We start from the raw sequence: 24,425 nt of genomic DNA, 5'->3' as shown, positions 1-24,425 counted from the left end.
ACGGGGCACACATTGTGTTTATTCAAAGATTCCTCCTTCTGGTCTATTTAGGCAAAAATGATGGAACTGAGGCTGCCCTACTTGGGAACGTAAGATTCGCCGAAAAAAACCCATAATGCTTGGAACAGTTAACGGCAGAACCCCTCCAACTCCCTATAGATAATGTTCCTCCTACTCGCGCTTCCCAAGCAGGACAACTGAGGGCGATAACCTGGAAGGAGGAAACAAGGAACCGGGGCTTCTTGGCGGCTGTGCCCCCTCAGAGGGGTGGTACAGAAATCAAACAAATACTGTATTTTTTCATGGATAAAACTACACTTTTTCCTAAAACAATTAGAGGAAAAATTGAAGGTCGTTTTATACACGGTAGTGTATAATTTTTTGCAAAGAAAGTGGAGGGGGAAAGCAGGAATCAAAGTGATTGGATCCCAGCCTTCCCCCTCCACTTTCTTGCAAAGAAAGAAATTTTGGGTTAGAAAAGTGGGGGGCGTCTTATACATGGAAAAATACGGTAAATAGATAAATGTTGATGGCAATAGGAAAAGAGGAAGAGCAAATGAGAGATCGACCGACTCCCTAAAAGAAACCACAGCCTTGAGGTTCTAAGGTAAGAGCGAAGCAAGACAGTTGAGGACAGGACATTTGGGGGACTGCTCATTCACGGGGGTCACCTTAAGTCAGAGGCCATTTGATAGTGTGTAACCGCACCAACACTATTACGAGGCATCTACATGAGGCATTTTTCCTGCCCACGGGAGTCCTCGATTCCAGCATGGTGGTGAGGCATGGGATAATGTTTTCCACCACCCACCCCACCCCATCCCAACGACGTCTCCACGATTTGCACAAAACGTTTTTGTGCAAAAGCAGCAAAATGGCTTCTCGCCTCGCTTTGTCCAGTTTGCACCTCTTGTGAAAAAAAAAAAAGGAAAACTATTCTTGCAAATGCATTCAGGGGAACAGTAAATATACATCATCCTCTTGATGAGCAAGGGGGGGGGAGAGAGAAACCCAGTCGTTTTTTGTTCTCATGCCTATGGTTGCCTGCTTAAGGCAGTGGTCCCCAACCTTGGGCCTCCAGATGTTCTTGGACTACAACTCCCAGAAGCCTTCGCCACCACCTCCGCTAGCCAGGACTTCTGGGAGTTGAAGTCCAAAAACATCTGGAGGCCCAAAGTTGGGGACCCCTGCGCTAAGGGCCTCGCGTGAAGAAGCCAAATGGCCAGACGGGTGCCCACTTACGGTTGTACAAGGTGATGACGTGAAGGCAGTTGAGCAGCTGCCGCTTGTACTCATGGATCCTCTTCACCTGGATGTCGAACAGGGAGTTTGGGTTGATTTTCACCTTGTACTCCTTCTCCAGGTAGGCTGCAAACTTCAGCTTGTTCTCCTGGTTTGTGGGGGGGGGGGAGAGAGAGAGAGACAGAGGGGAAGCAGAGATTCAAGCAAAGAGGGTCAAACAGAGGGTTACACACAGGCCAACCTCCCAAATACCACTGTGCCCCCCTCCCTCTGCTTGGCTTTCAGACCCATAGGCCACCTGACACCCCTTAACCCTTACCACGGCTGCCTCCGCATGGCGACATCTTTCTCCCTAGACCCGAGCTAGGGAAAAGTTGTTTTCCTCTCTCTCTCTCTCTCTCTCACACACACACAGAGGATTTTCAACAACGTGAGATGGGAGAACAAACACCACCGAGGATCGTCCACTTCCCTGGTTCTTTTGCTTTCTCTCTTTCTCTCTCTCTCTCTCTCTCTCTCTCTCTCTGCCACCCTCTGATTCTTCCCTTTCTCTCCGCCACGCCTCCTGTTTTGCTTTCTCCTGGATGCCCCCTTTCGTTCTCTCTCTTTCTCTCCCGTGTCATAATGGACTCGAGAGGCAGGAAGCCCAAAGACCAGGAAAAAACTTCCTAACTGTTAGAGCAGTACGACAATGGAAACTATGACCTCGGGAAATGGTAAGCCCTCCAACTCGGGAGGCGTTTAAGAGAAAAAATGGACCATCCTTGGTCAGATCTGCTTAGATTGGGATTCCTGAACTGAGCAGGGGGTTGGACTGGATGGCCTTTGGAGGCCCCTTCTAATTCTTTTAATTCTATGATTCTCTGACTCTGTCTATCTCATCCCTTTTTCTTTCTTTCTTTCTTTCTTTCTTTCTTTCTTTCTTTCTTTCTTTCTTTCTTTCTTTCTTTCTTTCTTTCTTTCTTTCTTTCTTTCTTTCTTTCTTTCTTTCTTCCTTCCTTCCTTCCTTCCTTCCTTCCTTCCTTCCTTCCTTCCTTCCTTCCTTCCTTCCTTCCTTCCTTCCTTCCTTCCTTCCTTCCTTCTTTCTTTCTTTCTTTCTTTCTTTCTTTCTTTCTTTCTTTCTTTCTTTTTCCTCTCGCTCTCTCTTTCCCTCACCCCCCATTCCTACTTTTTGGCCCTCCAGAAGGACTGGCAAGACAAAAGCATACAGATGCACACCCCCAGTCCTTCCCTGGTTGTATAGTAGTAGATGTGGCCCATAGAGCCACTGAATCGGTGGGAACTTAGTAAGTCAATACAGGCATCAGTATTGATTAACTGATTCAGCGAGCCTTCTCTACAAAACCAATTCAAACAGGTTTCCATCTCCATCAGGAGCAGCTCTTTTGTATGGCTAATGGTCCTTAACTTCTCATTCGAGATCCTGCTCCAGGGAGGATCGCCGGTGAGTCTGGCCGGATCAGGGGAGCGTGAAGGTGGCCGCCTGGAGGCCATCCACCCCTGCTCATCAAGACATCCGGCCACTTCCACCTGGCCAGCCTTGGCCCAGCCACACCTGTCCCCCTCACCTGCTTGACTTTTGCCACATCCCGGATGAAGCTTTCATCGTCCACAAAGTTTAGGAGCTTCTTCAGCTGATCCAGGTCCGAGATGTAATCCTCTCCAATACGCTGGAGATGGGACAGAAGGAAGTCAGGAGGAAATGGGCTGTCCGAAAGAACTCGAGGAAAGATCAGGCTTTTTTAAAAGGTACCACAAGTGGAACCCTTTGCCCAGCCTGCCCCCCCCCCGCCGGACAGCTTCTCCTCCCAAGATGCGGGCGGTCCGAGGAATTCGCCCTTCGTTTGCTGTGTGAAGTCTCACCTCCGCAATGACCTCGGCCAGCCCCGGGTTGCACAGAACGAGCCACCGGCGTGGGGTAATGCCATTGGTTTTGTTCTGGAACTTGTGGGGTTCGAACTCATAGAAGTCTTTAAAGCTGCAGAAGGAGGCAGGGAAGGGGGGGAAGGAGTTGTGGTTAAAAAACAAAACAAAATAGAAAAGGACTCAAAATGGCCGGAGAGACATCGGGAGTAGAAGGAGGACGTGAAACCCAACCTCTACAAATTCAAGACAGCCTCGGATCCTCACCAAGCGGGCCCATCAGAGTTTTCCCCAGAAAATCTCACAGCTTGGAGGGGGGAATGTTATTTTTAGATAGTCTTGGCCTTTATGCCTCCAATATCTTAGGTTGGATCCAGTGTCTGCTGTTTCCAAACAATGCTGAACTAGACGGCCATCCGCTCGCCGGGCTTATGAAACCCTAACAAGGTAGCACCTTGGAGAGCTGGCAGAGGGGAGAGGGGAAGCCGCTGTGGGCCCGAGTACCTACACAGTAGCCTTCAGGATGTCAGAGTGGATGCGGGCCACCCCGTTGACCGCATGGGAGCCCACGATGCAAAGGTGGGCCATGTTGATACGCTTCACGCTGCCTTCCTCCACCATGGACATGCGGCGCAGACGGTCAAGGTCTCCGGGGAACTTGGCGTAGACTTTCTGTGAGGACAAAGATAAATCTCTCACAGACACTCAAAAGTCAATAAAGGCCATCACCGTTCATCCACCCAACCCTGTATTGATGCTTTCTTCAAGCACAAAAGGCTGCTCAACGAGGTGGAAACAATGCCTGTCTTACGGAGCAGGATTGGGACCCCTCAGTTACTTTTTTAAAATATTCATTCATCTCAGTAGAGCACAAGCCAGCCAATTAATTCACATTAAAATCCTGTTACCAAAATCTAAACAGCCCAGAGTGTGATGTTGCTGCGAAAAAGACAAACACTATTTCAGGATGCCTTAAGAGAACTATAGTGGCCAAAGTCCACAAAGTACTAGGAGAGAAAATTGGACCACCCTCTGTCCGATCTGCTTTGATTTGGATTCCTGCCTTGAGCAGGGGGTTGAACTAGATGGCCTTATAGCCCGCTTTCAACTCAATTAATCTATGATCCTTTGATTTCAAAAAGATCTAAATTACAAGGTGTAGCTATCTAAAATAATAATAATAATAATAATAATAATAATAATAATAATAATAATAATAATAATAATAATAATAATAATAATAATAATAATAATAATAATAATAATAATAATAGATGATGTGTCCTTGTGATGATTCTAATGTATCAGGACCTTTCTCAGAGATTTCTAGGTATAAAAACGGTCACAAGTATTTTCCTCGCTCTTCCCTCTGGGGGGCGCACTGGTGCCTCCATACAGCTGTTCGAGATCCTTAACTTAATTAAAACATCGCCTAAAACTGCAACAAAACAATGCAAAGAAGCAGTGACGACAAACAGGATTTGCATCTTTGTTGCTCCCTTACATTGCTTTTGTCGTGTTGTTATATAATATATAAACAAACCAACCAACTAAAATAAAATAAAATAGACCAATACATATACCAATATACTCATTATATATGTCGGGTTCCCATTTCTCCAAATGCCAGTCCTTCTGTAGCCAAAACTAATATTTGAAAACATCACTGTTTGGACTACATAAGGAGCTGTAAACAGAAAAAAGCAATATAGTCCCAAAACAGCACCATTTAGACGTTTCAGCAGGCTTTGGGGGAAGCAAAGCCTGCAGGGAACAAAAATATAATTCCTTAAATCAAGGAAAACCTCCACTCATTGACACACACACACACACGGAACCCCATGAGGATGGAATTTCTGAAAGAAGATAATGCTGATTATAGAGGGAGATGCAGAAAACCTGGATTTGTTTTTTTGTTTTCAAAGGGGCACGGGTGAGCGGCTAGCATTTTGAACAGCGATGGTGAACCTATGGCACGGGTGCCCCAACCCTCTCTGTGGGCACACAAGCCATAAGAAATACCCAGCATCCGATCCTGGTGCAGTGGTCCAGTGGAAGGGTGCAAGGGGGGATTGGAGGACCAGTAAGTATTTCTCTGCTAAGTATTTCTCTTGGGGGGAAAAAACAAGCATTTAACCCTTGCAATGCAAGGGCAGCTATTTTTTTCTAAACTAAAACCTCAGTATTCAGGTTTAATTGCAGTGTCGGCACTTTGAAATAAATACCGTATTTTTTTCGTGTATAAGACTATACTTTTGTCTAAAAAATTTAGACTAATAATTGAGGGTCGTCTTATACACAGAAGTAAGCTGAGGCGAGAACAAAAACAAGGGGAGGGGAAAGCAGGGATCAAAGCGATCCTGCAGCGCTTTGATCCCTTTCCCCCCTACACTTCCTAATCCCCACTTAGATTTCTTAGTTTTGGATTAGAAAAGGTGGGGTGTCTTATACATGGGGGCATCTTATACACATAAAAAGTTGGTTTTGTATTGCAGTTTGGCCATTCGGGCTCAAAAGAGGTTTGCCATCATTGCTCAACTGCAACATTATCCCCATCTAAAATTTGCAAGAAATTAAAGGGAAGAGCTCATAGATTTCATTGAGGGACCTTGTCCTTTCCCCATCCCCCCCCAACCCAAATAATGTGTGCACTGCTTGGGAGCAGCCCGGGTCCCTTCTTCCCGAACCCACAGGCTGATCCACACGGATCTGGGACAGCCATGTCCCCACTCCTCCACCTCCACCATCTGTACTGGAATGTCGCACGCACATCAAGGAAGCGTTGGTTGATCTCGTAGATGATTTCCAGGTGACGAGGCAGGAGGGTCTCGAAGAGGTGGACAGGCCAGCGCTCCAGCGCTTCAGGCAGCACCGTGTGGTTGGTGTAGGCGCAGGTCCGGACGGTGATATCCCACGCCTACGACACAGAAACACAGAAGCTGCTCTAGCGGGCCATGGAGGGTCTTCAGTGGCAGCTGTTCCCCTTGGTTTTGGAAGGGGGCTCACCGGGAAATGCCACCCATTTAACCCAAGATCTTCTGCACTCCGTGACAGTAGCAAGCTATCTATTATTTACAGTGGTGCCTCGCTAGACAGTTACCCCGCATGACAGTTTTTTAGCTAGCCATTTTGCTTTTTGCTATTGCTATAGCGAATCGCAAAACAGTGATTCCTATGGCGGAATTTCGCTGGACAATGTTTGGTCCCTGCTTCGCAAACTGATTTTCTTTAGACAACGATTTTGACAGCTCCCTCTGTGCTCGCAAAACGGGTGTTTTTGGGACCTAAGCTTCACAAGACAGCGATTTAAAGAGCTGATCAGCGGTTCACAAAGCGACTTTCCTGTGGCTGATCTTCGCTAGACGACGATTCTTCCCCATTGGAACGCATTAAACAGGTTTCAATGCATTCCAATGGGGAAATGCTTTTTGCTAGATGATGATTTTGCTAAACAGCGATTTCATTGGAATGGATTATCATCGTCTAGTGAGGCACCACTGTATTAAGATCTTTTTTTTTTAATTGCAACTCCCAGGATCTCTGGGCAACATAACTGAGGATTCTGGGAGTTGTAGTAAAAAAATAAAAAGTAATGTCCGAGTCGTGGTAAATGCTGCACCATAGTTGATCACTGAAATAAATACATGTTTACAGACTTTATATATAAACTTTAAAATAAATAAAAATACGTAAAATCAACTACATCCATAAACCTAAAAGAAACATATTTTACGCCCACACATGTTTCTAGAATTTCTATTTCTTGCTGTCCTGGGTGAGCAGTAAATAACAAGCATCTGACTTCTTAAAAGTACTCCCCTATCTGCTGGATCAGCATCTCCAGGTTCACTTATCCTCTGCCTGAAAATATTAAATTCAAAACACACGCAGAAATGCCGTTATTTTTCCGTGTATAAGATGCTACTTTCTCCTAAAATAAGAGTAAAAAGTGAGGGTCGTCTTATACACGGAAGTAAGCCGAACCTACATGCCACAGCTAGCATGCACAGCTCTCTCTGGGGGGGCGTGTTATACATGGGGGGCGTCTTATAGTTATACATGGGGGGCGTCTTATAAACAGAAAAATACAGTATTTCCACAGTGTATTTACCAGAACTAGCCCCTAGAGGGAGTCAGAGACACTATATATAGAGTTCTCTCCTTCTGCAGTTTTCGGCATCTGTGGGAGGACTCAGAACGGATTCCCAGTAGATGCTGTGGTCCTCCTGTATAGGATTCCCATTTTGTTCTTTCTCCTATTTCTTCCAGTTACCGATAGCTGGCTACTGTCCCGGCTGTCGTTTGCCTTTTAACTAAAGCTGCCATCCTGATTTGCTTCAGATCACTTTTGCTCCAAATTGAAAGGTGTGTGGGGGGGGTGGAGGTAAGAAATGTTTTTAAAATTGCTGGTTTTGAGCAAAGCGGTCCCTCTTACTCCGCACACCCCTTCTACGGACACAGCCTCACCTTGTCCCAATCAAGCTTCTCAATATCCACCAAGATCCGCATGAGTTCTGGGATGGCCAACGAAGGGTGGGTGTCGTTGAGTTGGATCGCGACCTGGGGAAGAGAAGGGGAGAGGGTTCGGAGGGAGGGGGAAAAAACCTCAGCCTGACAGCTCGATCGCTGTGGTCAGCTCTAACTGGCCCTCCCAAGTTTCATGCAGCATTTCCCCCCCCCCACTTAGCTTTAGCTGGAAATTCTTGCTGGTCTCTCATTCAAGTATTTTAGCCAAGCCTGACTTCTGCTTAGCAGCCAAAATCAGATTCCACCGGTGGGTTCAAGACGGTTTGGTAGGTGACTGCCATAAATTCCCATTTTACAATTGAGGGAACTGAGGCAGGGAGGATGAGTCAAATTCACAGAGGATCATATCTGCCTGTCACCACAAGCCACAATCAGAGTTTATTGAAAACTGGCTTGTAATGGTATATAGAACCTTCCTCGGCGAGCCATACGTTGCTATTCAGCCACAAACCACGATCTGAATGCACAGCTTAGTTTTGAACTCTGGCTGATTTAAACCACAGTTCCTTGTAACATCAAAACCAGAAACCATGGCTAGTTTCCTCTACTGCTTACCACGAAATGGAAAAATCGGCATGAGAGAAAAAAAAAAGTCTGGGTAAGTCAAGCTATTGGTTTGTTGGTCAGCTGTGAGGCCACGTCAAAGCATCAAATACCCAAAACATTAAGTTTCACTCATTACATTTATCAAATTTATGAGATAAAAAAATAAAAGACTCAAGGCGTCGTACAAATATGAAATACAGAAAATTTAAGAACAGGAACAGCAAAGATAACGTATCTGCGATTTAAACCTGTACTAGCCCACCCCTATTGACAACGTGCAGAGGTCATTTACTGCAGGGGTAGAGAGAAACTCTGGCCTTCCGGGTGTCCTGGACTCCAGTTCCCATCGTCCTTAGCCAGATTGGCCGAAAGTAAGGGATTGTGGGAACTCTAGTGCGAGACAACAGGCGAGGCTGACAGCTCCTCCCTCCCCTTCATCCGGGATGGCAGATCAGATTACGTCCACGTCAGGCGCGACCGGTACCTTGTCCGGAAAGGCATCGTAAGAGGTGCGGACGGGATCCCGGCTGCCAAACTTGGAGGACTTGAAGCGACGGATGATGTCCTGGAGAGTAGCAGCCACGACAAAGTACTCCTGCTTCAGGCGCAGCTCTTTGCCTTCAAAGAACTGCGGAGAGACCAAGCGCAGAAGGACAGGGTGAGGCAAGAGGGAGAAGCAACCTGGGGGACCCCCCTCCAAGCTCGGAGAGGGGATTCTTCCAAAGCTTTCAATGAAATCTCCTTCTTTGGTCATCTGAATCCATGAATTTGGGCCCTGCCTTCAGGAACAGGAGAAAACAACCTTGTTCAAATTTTTGAGAGATGGTTCTTCAGAAATGGGTTTCAATGAATTCCAATGGGGAATTGCTTTTCGCATGACGATTTCGCTTAACAGCAATTTCCCCGGAACGGATTGTCGTCGTCATGCGGGGCACCACTGTATTTTGATATTGTTTGTTCTGTGAACTTTCCAAGACCAGAACTCTTTCTCCCAAACTTTTGGCCCGTCTTGCTGGCCATGACCGGCCATCTGGGGCAGGGGCTCCGTGGCCCCACCACGGAACCAGGTCTCCTTCTGCTGTGAGAACACTGGAGGCAGAAGACAAAGCCCGGGAGATATAAAGGTGGGATATAAACAAACTTCATACACTGGTGATGGAACTTGTAGTCTGAGAGTGTGGTTAAGAGAAGCTGCCCTCAAGAACAGGGACCTACGTTTTAACTGGGGGTATCTCTTGGAAGAGACCCTTGTCCAGCAGGCCGAGGCAAAGAGGCAGACCCGAAACCAGCCAAATCAGGGAGCAGGACAGGGGACAGATGATATTTGTCTTCTGTGTGGAAGGGATGGTCCCTCTCGAATTGGCCTTCTCAGCCACACTAGACATTGTTCCAAGTCCTCCATACAGAGCACGTGACCATCGTCTCTCGAGACGGAAGGAGGCCTAAACTAACTCTTGGAAGGAGTTGGGGAAAGCAAGCCAAAGCAAAGCAAGAAGGAACCTACGTTATCGTTGGGGTACAGCACGCGAGAAATGTTCTCTGCCAAGTTTCTGTCCAGCACCGCCTGGATGTAGCCACCAACGTTAACTGGGGTAGAAAAGAAAAGAAAAAGTGAGAAAGCAGTGGACAATCGGAATTAATCCCACTGGTAAGGTGCGCAAGAACTCCCTGTAGAATTCAAGGTGGTCCAGAAAGCTGCTGGAGAAGAGCAGAGCTGGCCTTCCTGAAGCCATTCGCCCACACGTGTGTTCGAGGGTTTGGTGCACGGTCCCCTCCAGTGGGCGCCCGCCAGAGGGGTGGGGGTGTCGAACTGTGGGGCCAGGAAACGGGCCAAACCGGGGGCCCTTCCTCTCCGGAGACAGGGAAGGAGCATCGTTCTGTGGTGCTTGAAGCCCAACCACACCCCTCAGGCGGATGTAAGAGGTTTGAGGATCCCCGGATTTCAGGCCATTACTTTGCAGAGGTCCTGATCCGGGCAGAAGAAGGTGCTTTTTGAATCACCGTGTTTCCAACCTCATCCGCTCCAGCTCTGCCAAGGCCCGACGGGAGTCCAGCTGGACCCCAAAACTTCCCCATTTCTAATACTTTTAATCTCCAAAGTCATCGCTGTGTGATGGGCCCAATCCAGCCCTTCCACCTGTTGAAACCGTACTTATTCTCTCCTGTGTCAACTGGCCAGCCGGAACCTCACACCCTCTTTTTGGGTCGGGATGAAGAGAGAAGGCGGATAGTACTCAACCCTGGTAGGGATGCCATGAGAGATACAGCAGTGGTCGGCAACCTTGGACCTCCAGATGTTCTTGGACCACAACTCCCAGAGGCCTTCACCACCACCTCTGCTGGCCAGGATTTCTGGGAGTTCATGTCCAAGAACATCTGGAGGACTCAAGGTTGGGGACCTCTGAGATACAGGATAAGATCCAGTGTGAGACACACATCCTGGAGAGGCCCCCCGCCGGCCACTCTCAGCATGGCCCTTGAGGCCATGCCATGCAAAGAGCTGAGCCCCATCATCCCACAATAGGAGGACTTCTTCTGACTCAGGCAACCACGGGGCTTTATAGCTTTGTCTCCCTCCTTTGCAACGGGGCAGGGAGGAACGTGAAATTGTCAGCCTCCGAGAGGGAGGAGAAGACTCTGCTCCATGCCACAAACCCACTTTCTTCCGGCCGTGTCAGCATGCCACCCTCTTGATCAGATCAGCTGCTATTAGAACAACAGGTTTGTCAGCTTCAGATGCAGTGGGTGGTTTCTTTCTTTGCTTACGGCTCCCACCGCATAGGTTACGTGACCTTCGTGAAATAGCATCCAGGGTTGCTTTCGGTACAACTCCTTTCCCCAGCCGATGCAGAAATCAAACACTGAGTGCTTGATTTGGCTTTTCTTTCCCTCCCTCTTTCCTTTGGGTCAACAACATATGTTTAAATACAGTGGTGCCTTGCTTAACGATTGCCCCGCATTACGACAAATCCGCTTTATGATGATCTTTTTGCTATCACAAAATGATGATTTAAACGGGGGAATTTCGCTTAGTGATGATCGGTTCCCTGCTTCGGGAACCAATTTTCACTTTACGAGGATCAAAAACAGCTGATCGTCGGGTTTTCAAAATGGCCACTGGGTGCTTAAAATGGGTCCCCGCTGTGATTAGGGACGGATTCCTCGCTAAAAGGCATCGAAAATGGCTGCCATATGGAGGATATTCGCTGGACAGTGAGTTTCTACCCATTGGCACGCATTGAACCCGTTCAATGCATTTCAATTGAGTTTTTAATTTCGCTTTACAATGTTTTCGCTTAACGGCGATTTTCCTGGAACGGATTATCGTCGTTAAGCGAGGCACCACTGTATATCAGAAATGTCTTCTTGGGACTGCCAGCCAGCAGGAGACGGGGGTGGAATCTGATATTTGGGCTTGCCCAGGGAAGTTTTTTTTGGGGGGTGCATGGAATAGAGCCAAGCCAACATGTGCTCCGGGGTAAGTCTGATGCTCCTCCTGCATCACAAAACATTCCCTGCTTGTCTGCTGGGCCAGATCAGGCATTTCTAGCCGGGCCCCCTTCCCTATTTTCAGTGCGTCCGGCTCTACTTACAGTCCTTCAGGTTGAACTCGTTGGGAGCCCGGGCAGACCACAGCCTCATGGTGTTCACTATGTTGTTGCGATATCCAGGAACAGGGGTGTCGTAAGGGAGAGCGAGGACCATCTGTGAAAGAAAAGGGATGGGTTTTTTTGTGTGTGTGTGTGTCAGCACGAACGTAACGGCTCGCCTGGAGGATCAGACCTGCAGAACAACGCCGAGCTACATGTAAACATAACCCTGACCGAATCCTCCGGATCTTCTTTCTTGCCAAGTCTTCCCTTCCCGGAGACTCAGCTAAACTGGCTGCTTGCTCCCAAACTCAAGCCTTAACCTTCGGGAAAGGATCTTAAGCATCACTTCCTTGCCTCTGCGTTAATTTGATGGTTTTCAGTTGTTTTCAGCTCAATCAAGGCTCCTGTTCTCTCATTATTTATTATCTCCACTGCTCTGTCTAGGACTTTCCGTCTCTTTACTTGCTTTTCACCTTGTTGTCTATAATCTGTGTAAGCTCCTGTATGCTCTCACACCTCCATCTGTAAGTTTTAATGGCATTTTTTTTAATTGAAATTTTTTTTCCAACAGCTGCCCGCTTGCAAAAGTCATCTCAAGGGCGACCTGCGGGCTTCGTGGTGCCCATCGACCCTTGCCAACCTAGTCAGTGGTAAGGAAGGATGGCAAATGTACTTTTTCCTGAGTCTGTGGGCCAAACTATATGTTATGGATAGCATGCCATTACAAAATCTATTAAGTGTTCCGGAGACATTATTCCAGCACTTTCACAACTGAGCGAATGATGGCTGGGCTTAGCTCCCGATGACCAATCACAAAATGAAGCAACCTTATTTGCAAGCTACCAGGAGCGTGAAAAGCTCCTACTGTGACAATCAGACTTTTTTTTTCATTGTGAAGAATTCCCTCTCCTAATAATGTGCTCTCTAATGTACAGTTTGACCCTCAAGAACCACAGACTCCGTCTTGAACAAGCACACGCCCCGCCGGCCAACCCAAGATTTGTAACCAGCTTGAACACAATCTTTGCTCTCCTACACTTTGCAACTTAGCTGTCTTTCGCTATCCCCATGCTCATCCCAGCTAAACTAGACCCATTGACTTAGTGAGATTTACCTAAGTGTTGACTTACCATGCAGCAACTGGATCAATGGGTCTACTCTCGCTGAGACTAAGAATAGGATACTGGCTGGGGTGCCCAGTCCTCATTTATTTGCTTTGCTGGACCCCACAATCGCCATTCAACATAGGGGAGAAGCCCCATAGGGAATGTTTTCACCTCCCACGTCTGCGCAGTCCCTCAGCTGATCCAAACCAAATGAATATTAAACAGCACCCATGGGCCTTCATGCAAGGACAGAACCATGGACCTATGCGCTGCTATCCTAAAACACACAGAGTGTTTTAGGATAGCAGCTCTTCACCAGCTCTCTTCTCACATGCAAGAACACGAAAACCTAACATTTTATCTTTGCCCTGTGAAAGGTGAGACGGCTACTGTTCCTCTCCGGGAGAGTTTCCCCCTTTTGCACAAATTCGGCAAAATGATGACACCGGATGCGTTGTCTCATGGCTTTGGATGAGAGGCTAATGACTTGTAGCTGCAGCTCACCCCAACATTTAAAGGAGGGGGGAGATGTCCCCCTGCCCTGGTTATGAGCCACATTGTGTGAGCTGGGTTGCTTGTTTTTTTGTTTTGAATAAACCATCCAGTCCTTCTCTGCTCAGTGCCCATGCAGAGAACTTGGCAGGGGGACCCAGATCTTTGTCTCGCTCTCATGCTGGAGAGAAACGTTCTCTTGTCTTGCTCTCATGCTGGAGGAGAGAGACATTCTCTTGTCTCACTCTCATGCTGGAGGAGAGAGACATTCTCTTGTCTCGCTCTCATGCTGGAGGAGAGAAACATTCTCTTGTCTCACTCTCATGCTGGAGGAGAGAAACATTCTCTTGTCTCATTCTCATGCTGGAGGAGAGAGACATTCTCTTGTTTCGCTCTCATGCTGGAGGAGAGAAATGTTCTCACAGCCTAAATAGATCCGAAGGTGGAACTTCGCAAATATTCTTCACGTGCCTCACAAAGGCATATCAATGCTGTCTCCCTCTCGCTACCTCACTAACCAGTGAGACTCCCACTTACCCTGGTGTCAACCCACTTCACCCCATCCGGGTCGTGCTGCACATGCCCATAGAAGTGCACAGGGATCATGTACTCAGGGCGTCCTTTCTCCCAGGGGTTGCCATAGCGCAGCCAGTCGTCCGCCTCCTCCACCTGCCAGCCCCCGCAGATCTTCTGGTTGAAGATGCCAAACTCATAGCGGATCCCGTAGCCGTAAGCCGCCAGACCCAGAGTGGCCATGGAGTCCAGGAAGCAAGCTGGAACGCGGAAGGAAGACAGGAAGATGTCAGGGAGCGGGAGGACAAAGACCGAAACGCAGGGACAAACAGAGAAGATGGAGGGCAAAAATATATGTTTCGGCCATCTCATGAGAAGAGAAGACTGCCTGGAAATGATCTTGATGTTGGGAAAGGGTGAAGGCAAGAGGAGAAGGGGACGGCAGAGGATAAGATGGCTGGACAGTGTCATCATAGCAACCAACATGACTTTGACTCAACTCCAGGAGGCAGTGGAAGACAGGAGGGCCTGGCGTGCTCTGGTCCATGGGGTCACCAAGAGTCGGGCACGACTAAACGACTAAACAACAACAAATGTGGACTATTGAACTATTTCCAAGCTAGAAAACTGAGCAAACCACCCTGGGCAACTTTGTGATTTAGGACCAGCCGGAAGCTCACGTTCTTTGCGTCCTGATGAAGAGAGAAACCACTAATGCAATAGAAGTTTGATGGGTGATGGAGCTATAGCATAACACAGTGGAATAAAAGGAAGCCTACAGATGCCCTCACATGCTGGAAAGCCCCCTGGCCTGCCACCGAGCCACGTGCCATGCAAAGAGCTGACTCTCCTTCTATGGCGGAAGGACTATCTCGACTCTGGCAACCCAGGGTCTTCATCGGCTGGCCTCCCCACTTTCCACCTGGCAGGGAGGAACGGGCAAACCATCGTCCTCCAAAGCAAACACCAAGGTCTCGGTCATTAAAGCCTCCCAAGGGGAGGGTCCCGCAGAAAAGAGACTCGGAAGGGCCAGGATCTGATACAAAAGCTGTGCAGGCACTGAACGTCGGCTCGCCTACGTTAATGCTATTTCTACTGACCGTCGGGCTTTGCAAGACGGGTTTCCCCAGCTCTGCTTGAGGGTGGCAAAAAAAACACAACCTGTCGCTTCTCTGTGTGCAAAGCAGGGGGCAGCAGAGCAAAGCAAAGGCCCCTCGCGGGGAGGCTCACCTGCCAGGCGTCCGAGACCCCCGTTGCCCAACCCGGCGTCTTCCTCGATCTCCTGCAACTCCTCCATATCCAGACCTAACTGTTGGGCGAGAAAAAGCAGAGAGGAAGGGAAAGATGACTTGAAGTAGGGAGGAAGTTAGCTGGAAAAAATCCCCCCCCCCCAAAAAAAGAAACAGCTCCTTCTCCTGGTGACGGCGCCGCTTGCCATTTTCTCTTCCGGACTTAGGGGCTCTTTAAATCGTCTTCAGAAACGACCTTTCGGGACGACGGCAAAGAATTCTGCGGCACCTCTAAGGCGGACAAACACTGCCGGGCGCCAGCGCGTGTGGGTTGTGGCCCTGCTTCTTCAAGGTTGTCAAGGAGCGGGTTCTAACCGATAAAGCTCTTGAGTGGCTTGGGCCCAACCGATCTCAAGGACTGAGTCTCCCATCATGAGCCTGCTTAGATGCTAAGATCATTAGGGGAGGCCTTTCTCTCGCTCCTACCACCTTCACAGGTACGTTTGGTGGGGACACGGGACAGGGCCTTCTCTGTCGCTGCGCCCAGACTTTGGAACTCCCTCCCACTGGAGACCAGGCCAAAGACCTTTCTCTTCTGGCCAGCTTTTCCTGAGTGACCTAAACGGAAGGTTGAGCCTTTTACTCCTTCGAATGTGTATGTAGTGTCGCTTTTGTTTACCATTGCTCATAGTGGCATTTCTTTTCATCCTTTTTAGCATTTGTCTACTTCCTGTTTTTAGCTTTAAATATTCATCTTTTAATGAAATTTGTCGCCTTGGGTCCATTTTAAGGAGCGACATTGTTTTTATATAAAATAAAAGCTCCGAGGTGTAGAGGGAGGGAATTCCCATAATCTCCCACCACTCTGGCATTCTGGGAACTGCAGTCTGAAAAAAAAACTAACTTTCCAAAACTCTATAAGCAAGGATGATTGTGGAGGGGGAGGGTTCCTCCTGCTCATTCCATTGCTGGGGGAGCGGGTCCTCCACCCAAAACCGTCTCCTGAAAGCACCGTTATCCCCTCCATCCTTTTCCTCTTTTACACCCAATCCCCCACTTTATCCCTCCCAACCCTCTCCCCAAAGCCCAGCCCCACACCTGGTAAACAGCTTCGTCGCAGGCATTCTGAAGGGCCAGGTTGACCATCGTGTTTTGTAGAGTTCGCCCCATGTAGAACTCCAAAGAGAGGTAGTAGATACGCTTAAGGGAAAAGAAGACAAGAGGTCAGTTTGAAAACATTCAGAAAGGAAGAGTAGGTGCATTTTCTTTTGACCCTCTCAAAAACAAAGGTGCTACTTGTGACCTCTTCTTAATTTATTTGCCATTAAGTTCTCAGGGACCGGAATCCACACTGTCACCCACATTCCGTAAAAGCTTCCAGCTCATCAAACCTGTCCTTGTTGGTGTGCCCATTGTGTGGGCAGCAGGATTTAGCATTCCAACTCAAAAAAGAGAGAGAGATCCCCCAAACAGATAAAATACACTTCTTGAAAAACAGCCTTGACCATTGCTTTGTGTTTGGATGAGAAGCGGTCAACCGATGGGAAAACAAAGGAGTCAGTTTCTGGGATTTCCCCCTGCCTTGTATCATTTTGTGAATGGTTGTGAGCACAAGAGGGGATCCTGTAGACCATCTCAACCGCTGACATTGGTGTCCTCAACATTCAGGCTGCCCTCTGCTATGTACAGCTTGGCATCCTTTTTCCTGTTGGCAACGTGGGCACAATACTGTGCAGAAAAATTATGAGATTATGGGACTAGAACAGTATCTGCTGCTACCACACACACACCATGCCTCCCTGTTTCCTCTGATATAAACATGTGCCACTAAGTTGATCCCCAGTTCTGGTGACTTTCCCCAGGGCTGCCTAGATGTTGAGTATTCAGATGTGGTTCCTCCTTCGGATGACACTCTTGGATTGCAAAGCTGGGACGAAACTGGCTTTTCTTTTATAAGGCGTAGCGGGGAATTGAACCTCTGGCTCTCCAGGAGGGTGCTCCAATGAACTAAGCTAGTGAGCCAGTGTTCCCTCTGAACTGAGCTGCAGTTCCTCAAAACAGGATCCTGTTGCAAGCTATCCCTGTCGTAATGAAAAGTATTTGAGTAGATAATTCAGAGTCATTAACCTTACAAAAGACTTGCCCTTCACTGGTTGACATGGACTCATAAACCACCACATGTTTTTGGACTTACTGGGAGGATTGTTGGCGGGGGAAAGCGGTGGGAGAAGCATTTGCTCTTCCAACCACCGAGAACTGGATCGTGCCAGAAAGAGTGCAGGGAGCCATGTTACTCCGTTGACAAAGAAGCTTGCAGTCAACGGAAGCTTATACCAAATAAAACATAGCTATTTTCCTAAAAGGGTGGAGTTGATAGCTTAGGACTCTGGAGGCTTAGATTCGAATCCCACCTCAGCCATGGAAATTCACTGGGGGTGTGGAACTGGTAAAACCACTCCTTAAATATCCCTTGAAAGCCCTATTAGGGGCACTATAAGTCAGTTCTAGCCGCACATAACAATAATCTTCAAAAAAGCCACAAGACGTTTTGACAAATTAGACAAAGATTCTGTTGTTGCTATCACTGACTATTTCACCCAGCCTGGTGACTTCCAGATGTGTTGGACGTCAACTCCCATCATGAAAAATCACATTTACTGTACAGCACATGGAGTAGAGACAGCCCTCCCTTGAAATTACTCCCATCTCCTAGTAACATAATAGAGAGCTATTGCTATAATAACAAACGGTGGTTCTCCGTTTGCCTGCTGACCTTTGAGGGACCAACCAAGCTCTCCTCAGCCCATCTTCGGCAAGCGGCCTCCAGACGTATCTGGTGTCCTTCTCCCCCCACCCCCACCCCAAGTCCCGGCTGTGCTGACACAGGCCTATTCCGAAATTAAATGGCAAAAGTTCACCGCAAATGTCAGGTTGGTCTAAATTTAAAGAGGAAGGGAGGCCTCCGTCTCCCGTTGGTGCACTCGCCACAGCAAACATGCGCGATAACGCTTTGGTGGTTGAAGAGGGCTCAAGGCAAACGCTGAACACTGGGGTCAACCCGACGGAGTTAACCTGATATCTGGAGACTTTATGACCCAGGCCAGTTTGAACGTCCACTCTGACCCTTAAAAGGTGGAATAGGATGTCAAAGAGGAAATAGAAGCCTTCTAGGTGAGCAATGAAAAAAAAAAACCCGCAATAATTGGCAAAGAGGGCAATGGATCTTATTTATACGAAGGTGCCTTAGCCCGAATCAGACTATCTCTCTGTACAACCCTGTACTGCTTGCTCTGGCTGGCAGCAGCTGTTGAGGGTCTCAACAGCTTCTCCCTTCTTCCCTGAGGAAAACGGAGGTTGCACCTGCCGACTCTCCTCCATCTGAACGGGATTTAACTTTGTGCCCGATCCTAACTGCCAGAGAGCTGCAGGATTTTGCCCACATTGCCCAGGCATAGGAAAGCATGTTCTTCTTTTAATGTTTTTAACTGCTTTTCAGATCAGTAGGAAGGCCCCCCCTTGCCTTTGCATCTCCAAATCACACGACTTTTTGGTGTTTGGAGGGGGGAGAGGATTTTCTCTTCCCCCCCTACCCGCCAATCTGGGCCTTGGGGCAGGCGGGCATCGGCCGCTGCCCCAGTGCCCGGTGCCACCTCCCACCATGTGGTGTGATATCTCAAGCAGCTATTAATACCCACCGGCTGCAGCAGCACTGATCCTTCTGGCTCCCTCTCGCCTTCGCCCAGGCAGAAGGGGCGGAAGCCTGGCTGGCGGCCGGCTGCCCTCCCCAAATCTGGCCCCCTAAGAGACAGCCCGCCTGCCTGCCTGCCTGCCAGGCTCATGCAGGAGCAGGAAAATGGGTGTGTGTGTGTGTGGGTGTGTGTGTGTGTCAAGGAAGCAAAGCACAAAAATCCCCTTGGTGGGAGAGGAGGCCAGCCCACGGACACTCCATGGCCGTCTTTGCGCACTGACTGGCCAGGCGAGGGAAAGGGGGCTTCGGGGTTTTGGGGGTGCCCTGCGCGGCTGGGGCGCGCAGCAGCCTTCCTACCCCCGTCAAGCGGGGGGCGCCCCGCATCTGACCCGCACCCCCGCCTTTGATCCCCCTCTCCTCCCCCCCAAACCCAAGATTTCGAAGACCCAATGGGGGATAAAAAAGGGAGCCCATTACGCGCGCACGACTCCGGGTCCTTGGGGAGGCCAGCGTTCCCACGACCGAGGGGGAGGCGAGGCGCGCGCGTTCGGGGGACGGGTGGGGGGGACGGGAAGGGCACCCCAAAAGGGACTCCGCCCCACACACACACACACACGAGAGCCGGCGACGGGAGGCGCAATGGGTGGCGCGCTGCCGCCACCACCATCCTCCCCGGAGCGCTCACCTTGGGGTCCTTCTCGTAGTAATGCTGCTGGGTGCGGATCCAGCGGCCGACCAGGTGGTCGCGGACGGTGTGGGCCAGGGCGAAGTAGTAGTCGCGCGGGGTGGCCACGTTGCGGTCCTTGACCAGCGTGAAGTGGAGGTGGCGGTTGAAGTTCTTCTTCAGGTCGGCCACGTTCTCCACGCCGGCCAAGCCGCGCACGCTGATCTGCTTGCGCTTCTCCGCGTCCGTCAGCGGCCGAGACATGGTGGCGGGGAGGCTCCGGCTAGGACGGGGGCTGGAGGGGCTGCTGGCTGGGCTGGAGGGCTGGCTGGCTCGCCCGGGACGGGAAGGGACGGTGCGCCAACCGGGCGGGGGGGGGGGACGGAATGCCGCGCTCTTGACTTTGGCACACCAGCAAATGCGCCCCGGGCCCCTCCCCTCGGGCCTTTTTAAAGCCCCCCGCGCTGTGCATTATTCATGAGGGGGGCGGGGCGGCCCCGCCCACTTGCTCTTGGACACCTCCCCCCCCCCAAAAAAAAACTGGTCCAGGGAATTCGCTCGGTGGGGACGCAGCATGCGCCTCCATCAAAAACGCTCAGCCTCGGTTGCCTGGCTTTGAGTTTTTTTAGTTCGTGCTTCCTCTTTGTTTTAGTGCATTGCAAGTGGATCGGTTTTTGCGCTCAAAGGGGGGGGGGCGCGCTTGCTGGATGCCGCGCTCCGCTAAGAACCATGAGGTCTGGGTCCTTATTTGATTTGTAGGAAGGAGAGCATCGCTCGGGGACACCGGACGTGGTTTCGGCGCGGAAGGTCCCAGTTTCAGTATCCTGACACCTCCAGGGAGGGGTAGGAAAACACAAACAAACAAACAAACAAACAAACAAACAAACAAACAAACAAACACACACACACACACACACACACACACACACACACACACAGAGGAGAGAGACAACTGAGAACTGCCGGGTGGCTCAGCGGCTGAGGCATCTGGCTACAGAGCAAGAAGCTCCCACTTGTGCCTTCTTGTCAGGGATGATGGGACTTAACTATCCTTCCGGGTGCTGCAGTTCTGTGATGATGATGATGATGATGATGATGATGATGATGATGATCTATGGCTCTCAAGAGGCAAGGCCAGGCAGTTTCCCCATTCCTGTTCTTTTATGCACGCCTTACCTCTCCTCTATGGAATTTATGGCACCTTCTTCCGGCCTGTTGCTCATGTCCAGCCGGTGGTGGAGACTCTGCTCACAACCTGAACCCAATCCCAGGTACCGAGTTAAAGGTTCACCCAACCTTCCACGGTCAGTACTCAGAGTACCCAGCGTGCTGGGGGGGGGGGGGGAGAAACCAATGTGTAGCCTGCATGATTAAATTATAAAACTGCCAGAGAGAGCTTTAAATGCAGTGCGGTGGTATGTAAAAGCTTTATTTGCTTTTATAGATACCCAATGACCATATAGTCAGGTCACTCCAACATAGCCTGAAGAAGATGATCATCGAAAGCTAGCTACCTACTTGATTTTTTTTAGTGGTCCAATAAAAATGATCACCTGCTCCCTGCATTGGTGTTCCATATGATATTGAGTTTCTTGGATTTTATTTCATCTTTAAAGAACCAACCTGGTATAAATGTAATTAGATAGTAGCCCCTAATGGAGAGTAGTGATGAGGCTTGAAGAGCAGGTAATTAAGGCCTCCTGGGGGCACAAGGAGCGTCTCAGAAATCCAGGCACCTGTTTTGGTCCATATCAACAAGTCAGTCCTACTTAGCAGGATTTGTTTCCACCGGGAGCAGGTCTTCGAGGAAACTAACGGGTCTTAATTGCCCATTGAGGACAACCTGCCCCCCCCCAATGAGGAAAGATGGAAAGAACTGGGTCTGTTTAGCCTTGAGAAAAGAAAACTGAGGGGAGGTAGGAGAGCCCTTTTCAAATCCTTGAAAGGTAGTCCTACAGAGGAGGGGCAGCATCTGTTCTCGATCATCCCAGAGTGCAGGACACATCACAATGGGCTGTAGCGACAGGGAGCCAGATTTAGGCTGAATATCAAGAAAAACTTAACTGCTAGAGGAGTACAACAATGGAACGTCAGAAGTTGGCGAGCGCTCCAAGCCTGGAGCCATTCAAGAGAAAACTGGACAACCCTCAGTCAAATCTGATTTGGATTCCTGCCTTAAGTAGATGGTTGGACTCAGTGGCCCTAAAAACCTCTTCCAACCCCGTTCTTCTACGATTCTAAATCCTTTGAATTACAACCATGAGGATACATCACAGCTGGCAAATTTGCACCTACAGCCTTTATAGCGATGGTGAGGATTGTGGTTTCATGTCAGGTGGACATGAATGTCCCTGATCATCGAAGAGTGTTGGCTGCCTTGCCATGTTGAGGACAGATGCCCGAGGGAGAGGTGGTAGTGGTCGAAATCCCTATTACGGTGGCCATGAGTCAGGTGTAGCTTACGGCCCACACCAACAACCAAGGAAGACCAGACTTGAGATGGAAATGGAGCAAGCCATCGCTTTCAGGATCTTTGCTTGAACGTTCTAGAGCTCGTGAATGAGAGAGATGGAATTACTAGCTTGGGTGAACGCTTCTTGGTTGAGAGAGTGGTCCCTGACACTTGGCCACCTCCACCGCCACGCTTCATACTCCCTAGGTTGGAAAAAAACAAACTCAACAAAGACTCGTTGAGGTCCTTTCCAAAACTGGCCAGTTTTATTTGGTGTCCGCATTTATGGGCTACAGCCCTCTTCTTTGAATATACAGTGGTGCCTCGCATTGTGACATTAATTCGTTCCGCAAAAATCGCTGCAGAACAAAAATGTTGCAATGCGAAATAAAAAAGCCCACAGAAACGCATTAAAACTGTATAATGCGTTCCTATGGGCTTAAAACTCACTGTTCAGCGAAGATCCTCCATAGCGCGGCCATTTTCGCTGCCTCTAAAACGAGGAATCTGTCCCAGAAAACAGTGGGCGGCCACTTTGTTTACCTGCTGGCCATTTTGAAACCGCCGATCAGCTGTTTTAAAATCGTCGCTTTGCGATGCTCGGTTCCCGAAGCAGGGAAACGATCATCGCAAAGCGAAATTCCTCCATAGGGAACATCGCAAAGCGATTGCTTTTGCGATCGCAAAAAATGCATCGCAAAGCGATTTCATCGCTAAACGGAGCAATTGCTATGCGAGGCACCACTGTATGATGACACCTTTAAGGTGCCACTAAACTCTCTCTCTTTCTCTCTCTCTCACACACACACACAAGACATGCTTATCCCAACGATTTGACACCTTTCTTCACCACTCCAGCCTGAGTTATGACGAGCAGGTGCCATTCAGCCTCCTGCTACCTAACCCGGATACCCTGCTCTTAGCACACACCCTCCTCCTCCTCCCATCTAATGGAGCGTTACCCAGTAACCGTTGGCTCTATTTTTAGCCTTTTCCTGCCCAGGGCTGGTAGAGCACCATGTGTGTCAGCAACAAAATGGCAGGGGTTTGCAGGCTGCTTGGCTCTCCGAGGGAGGAGAGGACGAGCAATGGGCTTTGGGTCTCTGAAGCTCACACGCACGTGTGCACAGACACTGACCCTTCAGATTTGTTGAGCCTGAATTCAAAATCTGTTTGGTTCACTCTTGGAAACATAACCCCGGGGAGCAAAGAGCCAAAGTAGAATGGAGTTGGAAGGGGCCTTATAAGATCTAAACTTATAAGGCCATCAGGTCCAACCTCCTGCTCAAGGCAGGAATCTAAATCAAAGTAGATCTGACAGATTACTGTATTTTTCCGTGTATAAGACTATACTTTTGTCTAAAATCTTTAGACTAAAAATTGAGGGTCGTCTTATACACGGAAGTAAGCTGGGGAGAGAACAAAAACAAGTGGAGGGGAAAGCAGGGATCAAAGCGTCCCTGCAGTGCTTTGATCCCTTTTCCCCTCCACTTGCTAAGCCCCATGTAGATTTCTTAATTTTGGGTTAAAAAATTACAGGGCGTCTTATACATGGAAAATATGGTACTGTCTAGCTTTCTCTTTGGTGTCTCCAGTGTTGGCGCTCTCACACCCGAGATAATTCTCCATCCTCATACTGCTCTAACAGTTAAGAAGCTTTTTTTCTTTCTGGTATTCTGCCTAAATCTGGCTTCCTGTCGCTTGAGCTCATTATGATGTGTCCTGCACTCTGGAATGATCAAGAACAGATCCTGCCCCTCCTCTGTAGGACGACCTTTCCAGCATTTGAAAAGTGCTATCCTATCTCCCCTCATTCTTCTCTTCTCAAGGCTAAATCCTATGAAGAATGACTAAAAGAACTAGGTACGCTTAGCTTAACAAAGAGAAGACTGAGGGGACACATGATAGGAGTCTTCCGGTATCTGAAGGGTTGCCACAGAGAAGAGGGCATCGATTTATTTTTCCACCCCATTCCATTCCACAAGAACCAATGGGTGGAAACTTATCAGAGGGAGATCCAACCTGGAAATAAGGAGGAATTTCCTGATGGTGAGAACCAGTAAGCAGTGGGACACCTTGCCTCCCAATGTGATGGGGGCCCCATTGCTGGATTTAGATTAACGACTGTTTAGTCGTTAATTTGTGTCCGACTCTTCGTGACCCCATGGACCAGAGCATGCCAGGCTCTCCCGTCTTCCACTGCCTCCCGGAGTTGGGTCAGATTCGTGTTGGTAGCTTCGATGACCCTGTCCATCCATCTCATCCTCTGTCATCCCCTTCTTTCCTCTTGCCTTCACACTTTCCCAACATCAGCGTCTTTTCCAGGGAGTCTTCTCTTCGCATGAGATGGCCAAAGTCTTGGAGCCTCAGCTTCACGATCTGTCCTTCCGGTGAGCCTATTGACCTACCCATCTGCAATAGATTGGTTGAAATGGGTCTACTCATAACTGGTAGAAGCAAGAGGATACCGGCTGGTGATTTTCAACCTTGCTAAAATTAGTATGTCAACA

At 49.0% G+C, this 24,425-nt stretch overlaps 1 protein-coding gene across 1 annotated transcript in view; it reads right to left on the bottom strand.

Moving 5' to 3' along the window:
• The window catches only part of PYGM (glycogen phosphorylase, muscle associated), a 29,194-nt gene extending 9,333 nt beyond the window's left edge, over positions 1–19,861 (bottom strand). Inside the window, exons 1-13 of the mRNA XM_020802471.3 lie at positions 19,485–19,861; positions 16,210–16,311; positions 15,113–15,191; positions 13,907–14,142; positions 11,772–11,883; positions 9,683–9,765; positions 8,663–8,806; positions 7,573–7,665; positions 5,876–6,022; positions 3,614–3,777; positions 3,106–3,220; positions 2,811–2,912; positions 1,243–1,390 (exon numbers count right to left, since the gene is read on the bottom strand). Coding sequence (XP_020658130.3) covers positions 1,243–1,390; positions 2,811–2,912; positions 3,106–3,220; positions 3,614–3,777; positions 5,876–6,022; positions 7,573–7,665; positions 8,663–8,806; positions 9,683–9,765; positions 11,772–11,883; positions 13,907–14,142; positions 15,113–15,191; positions 16,210–16,311; positions 19,485–19,727 — 1,768 coding nt within the window. The 5' untranslated portion in view covers positions 19,728–19,861. The remainder of the gene's footprint in view (positions 1–1,242; positions 1,391–2,810; positions 2,913–3,105; positions 3,221–3,613; positions 3,778–5,875; positions 6,023–7,572; positions 7,666–8,662; positions 8,807–9,682; positions 9,766–11,771; positions 11,884–13,906; positions 14,143–15,112; positions 15,192–16,209; positions 16,312–19,484) is intronic.
• Positions 19,862–24,425: the final 4,564 nt, after the last annotated feature.

This window comes from Pogona vitticeps, chromosome 15 (assembly GCF_051106095.1).
Source record: "Pogona vitticeps strain Pit_001003342236 chromosome 15, PviZW2.1, whole genome shotgun sequence".
Lineage (NCBI taxonomy): Eukaryota > Metazoa > Chordata > Lepidosauria > Squamata > Agamidae > Pogona > Pogona vitticeps.
This window is presented reverse-complemented; position numbering and strand designations above follow the sequence as displayed.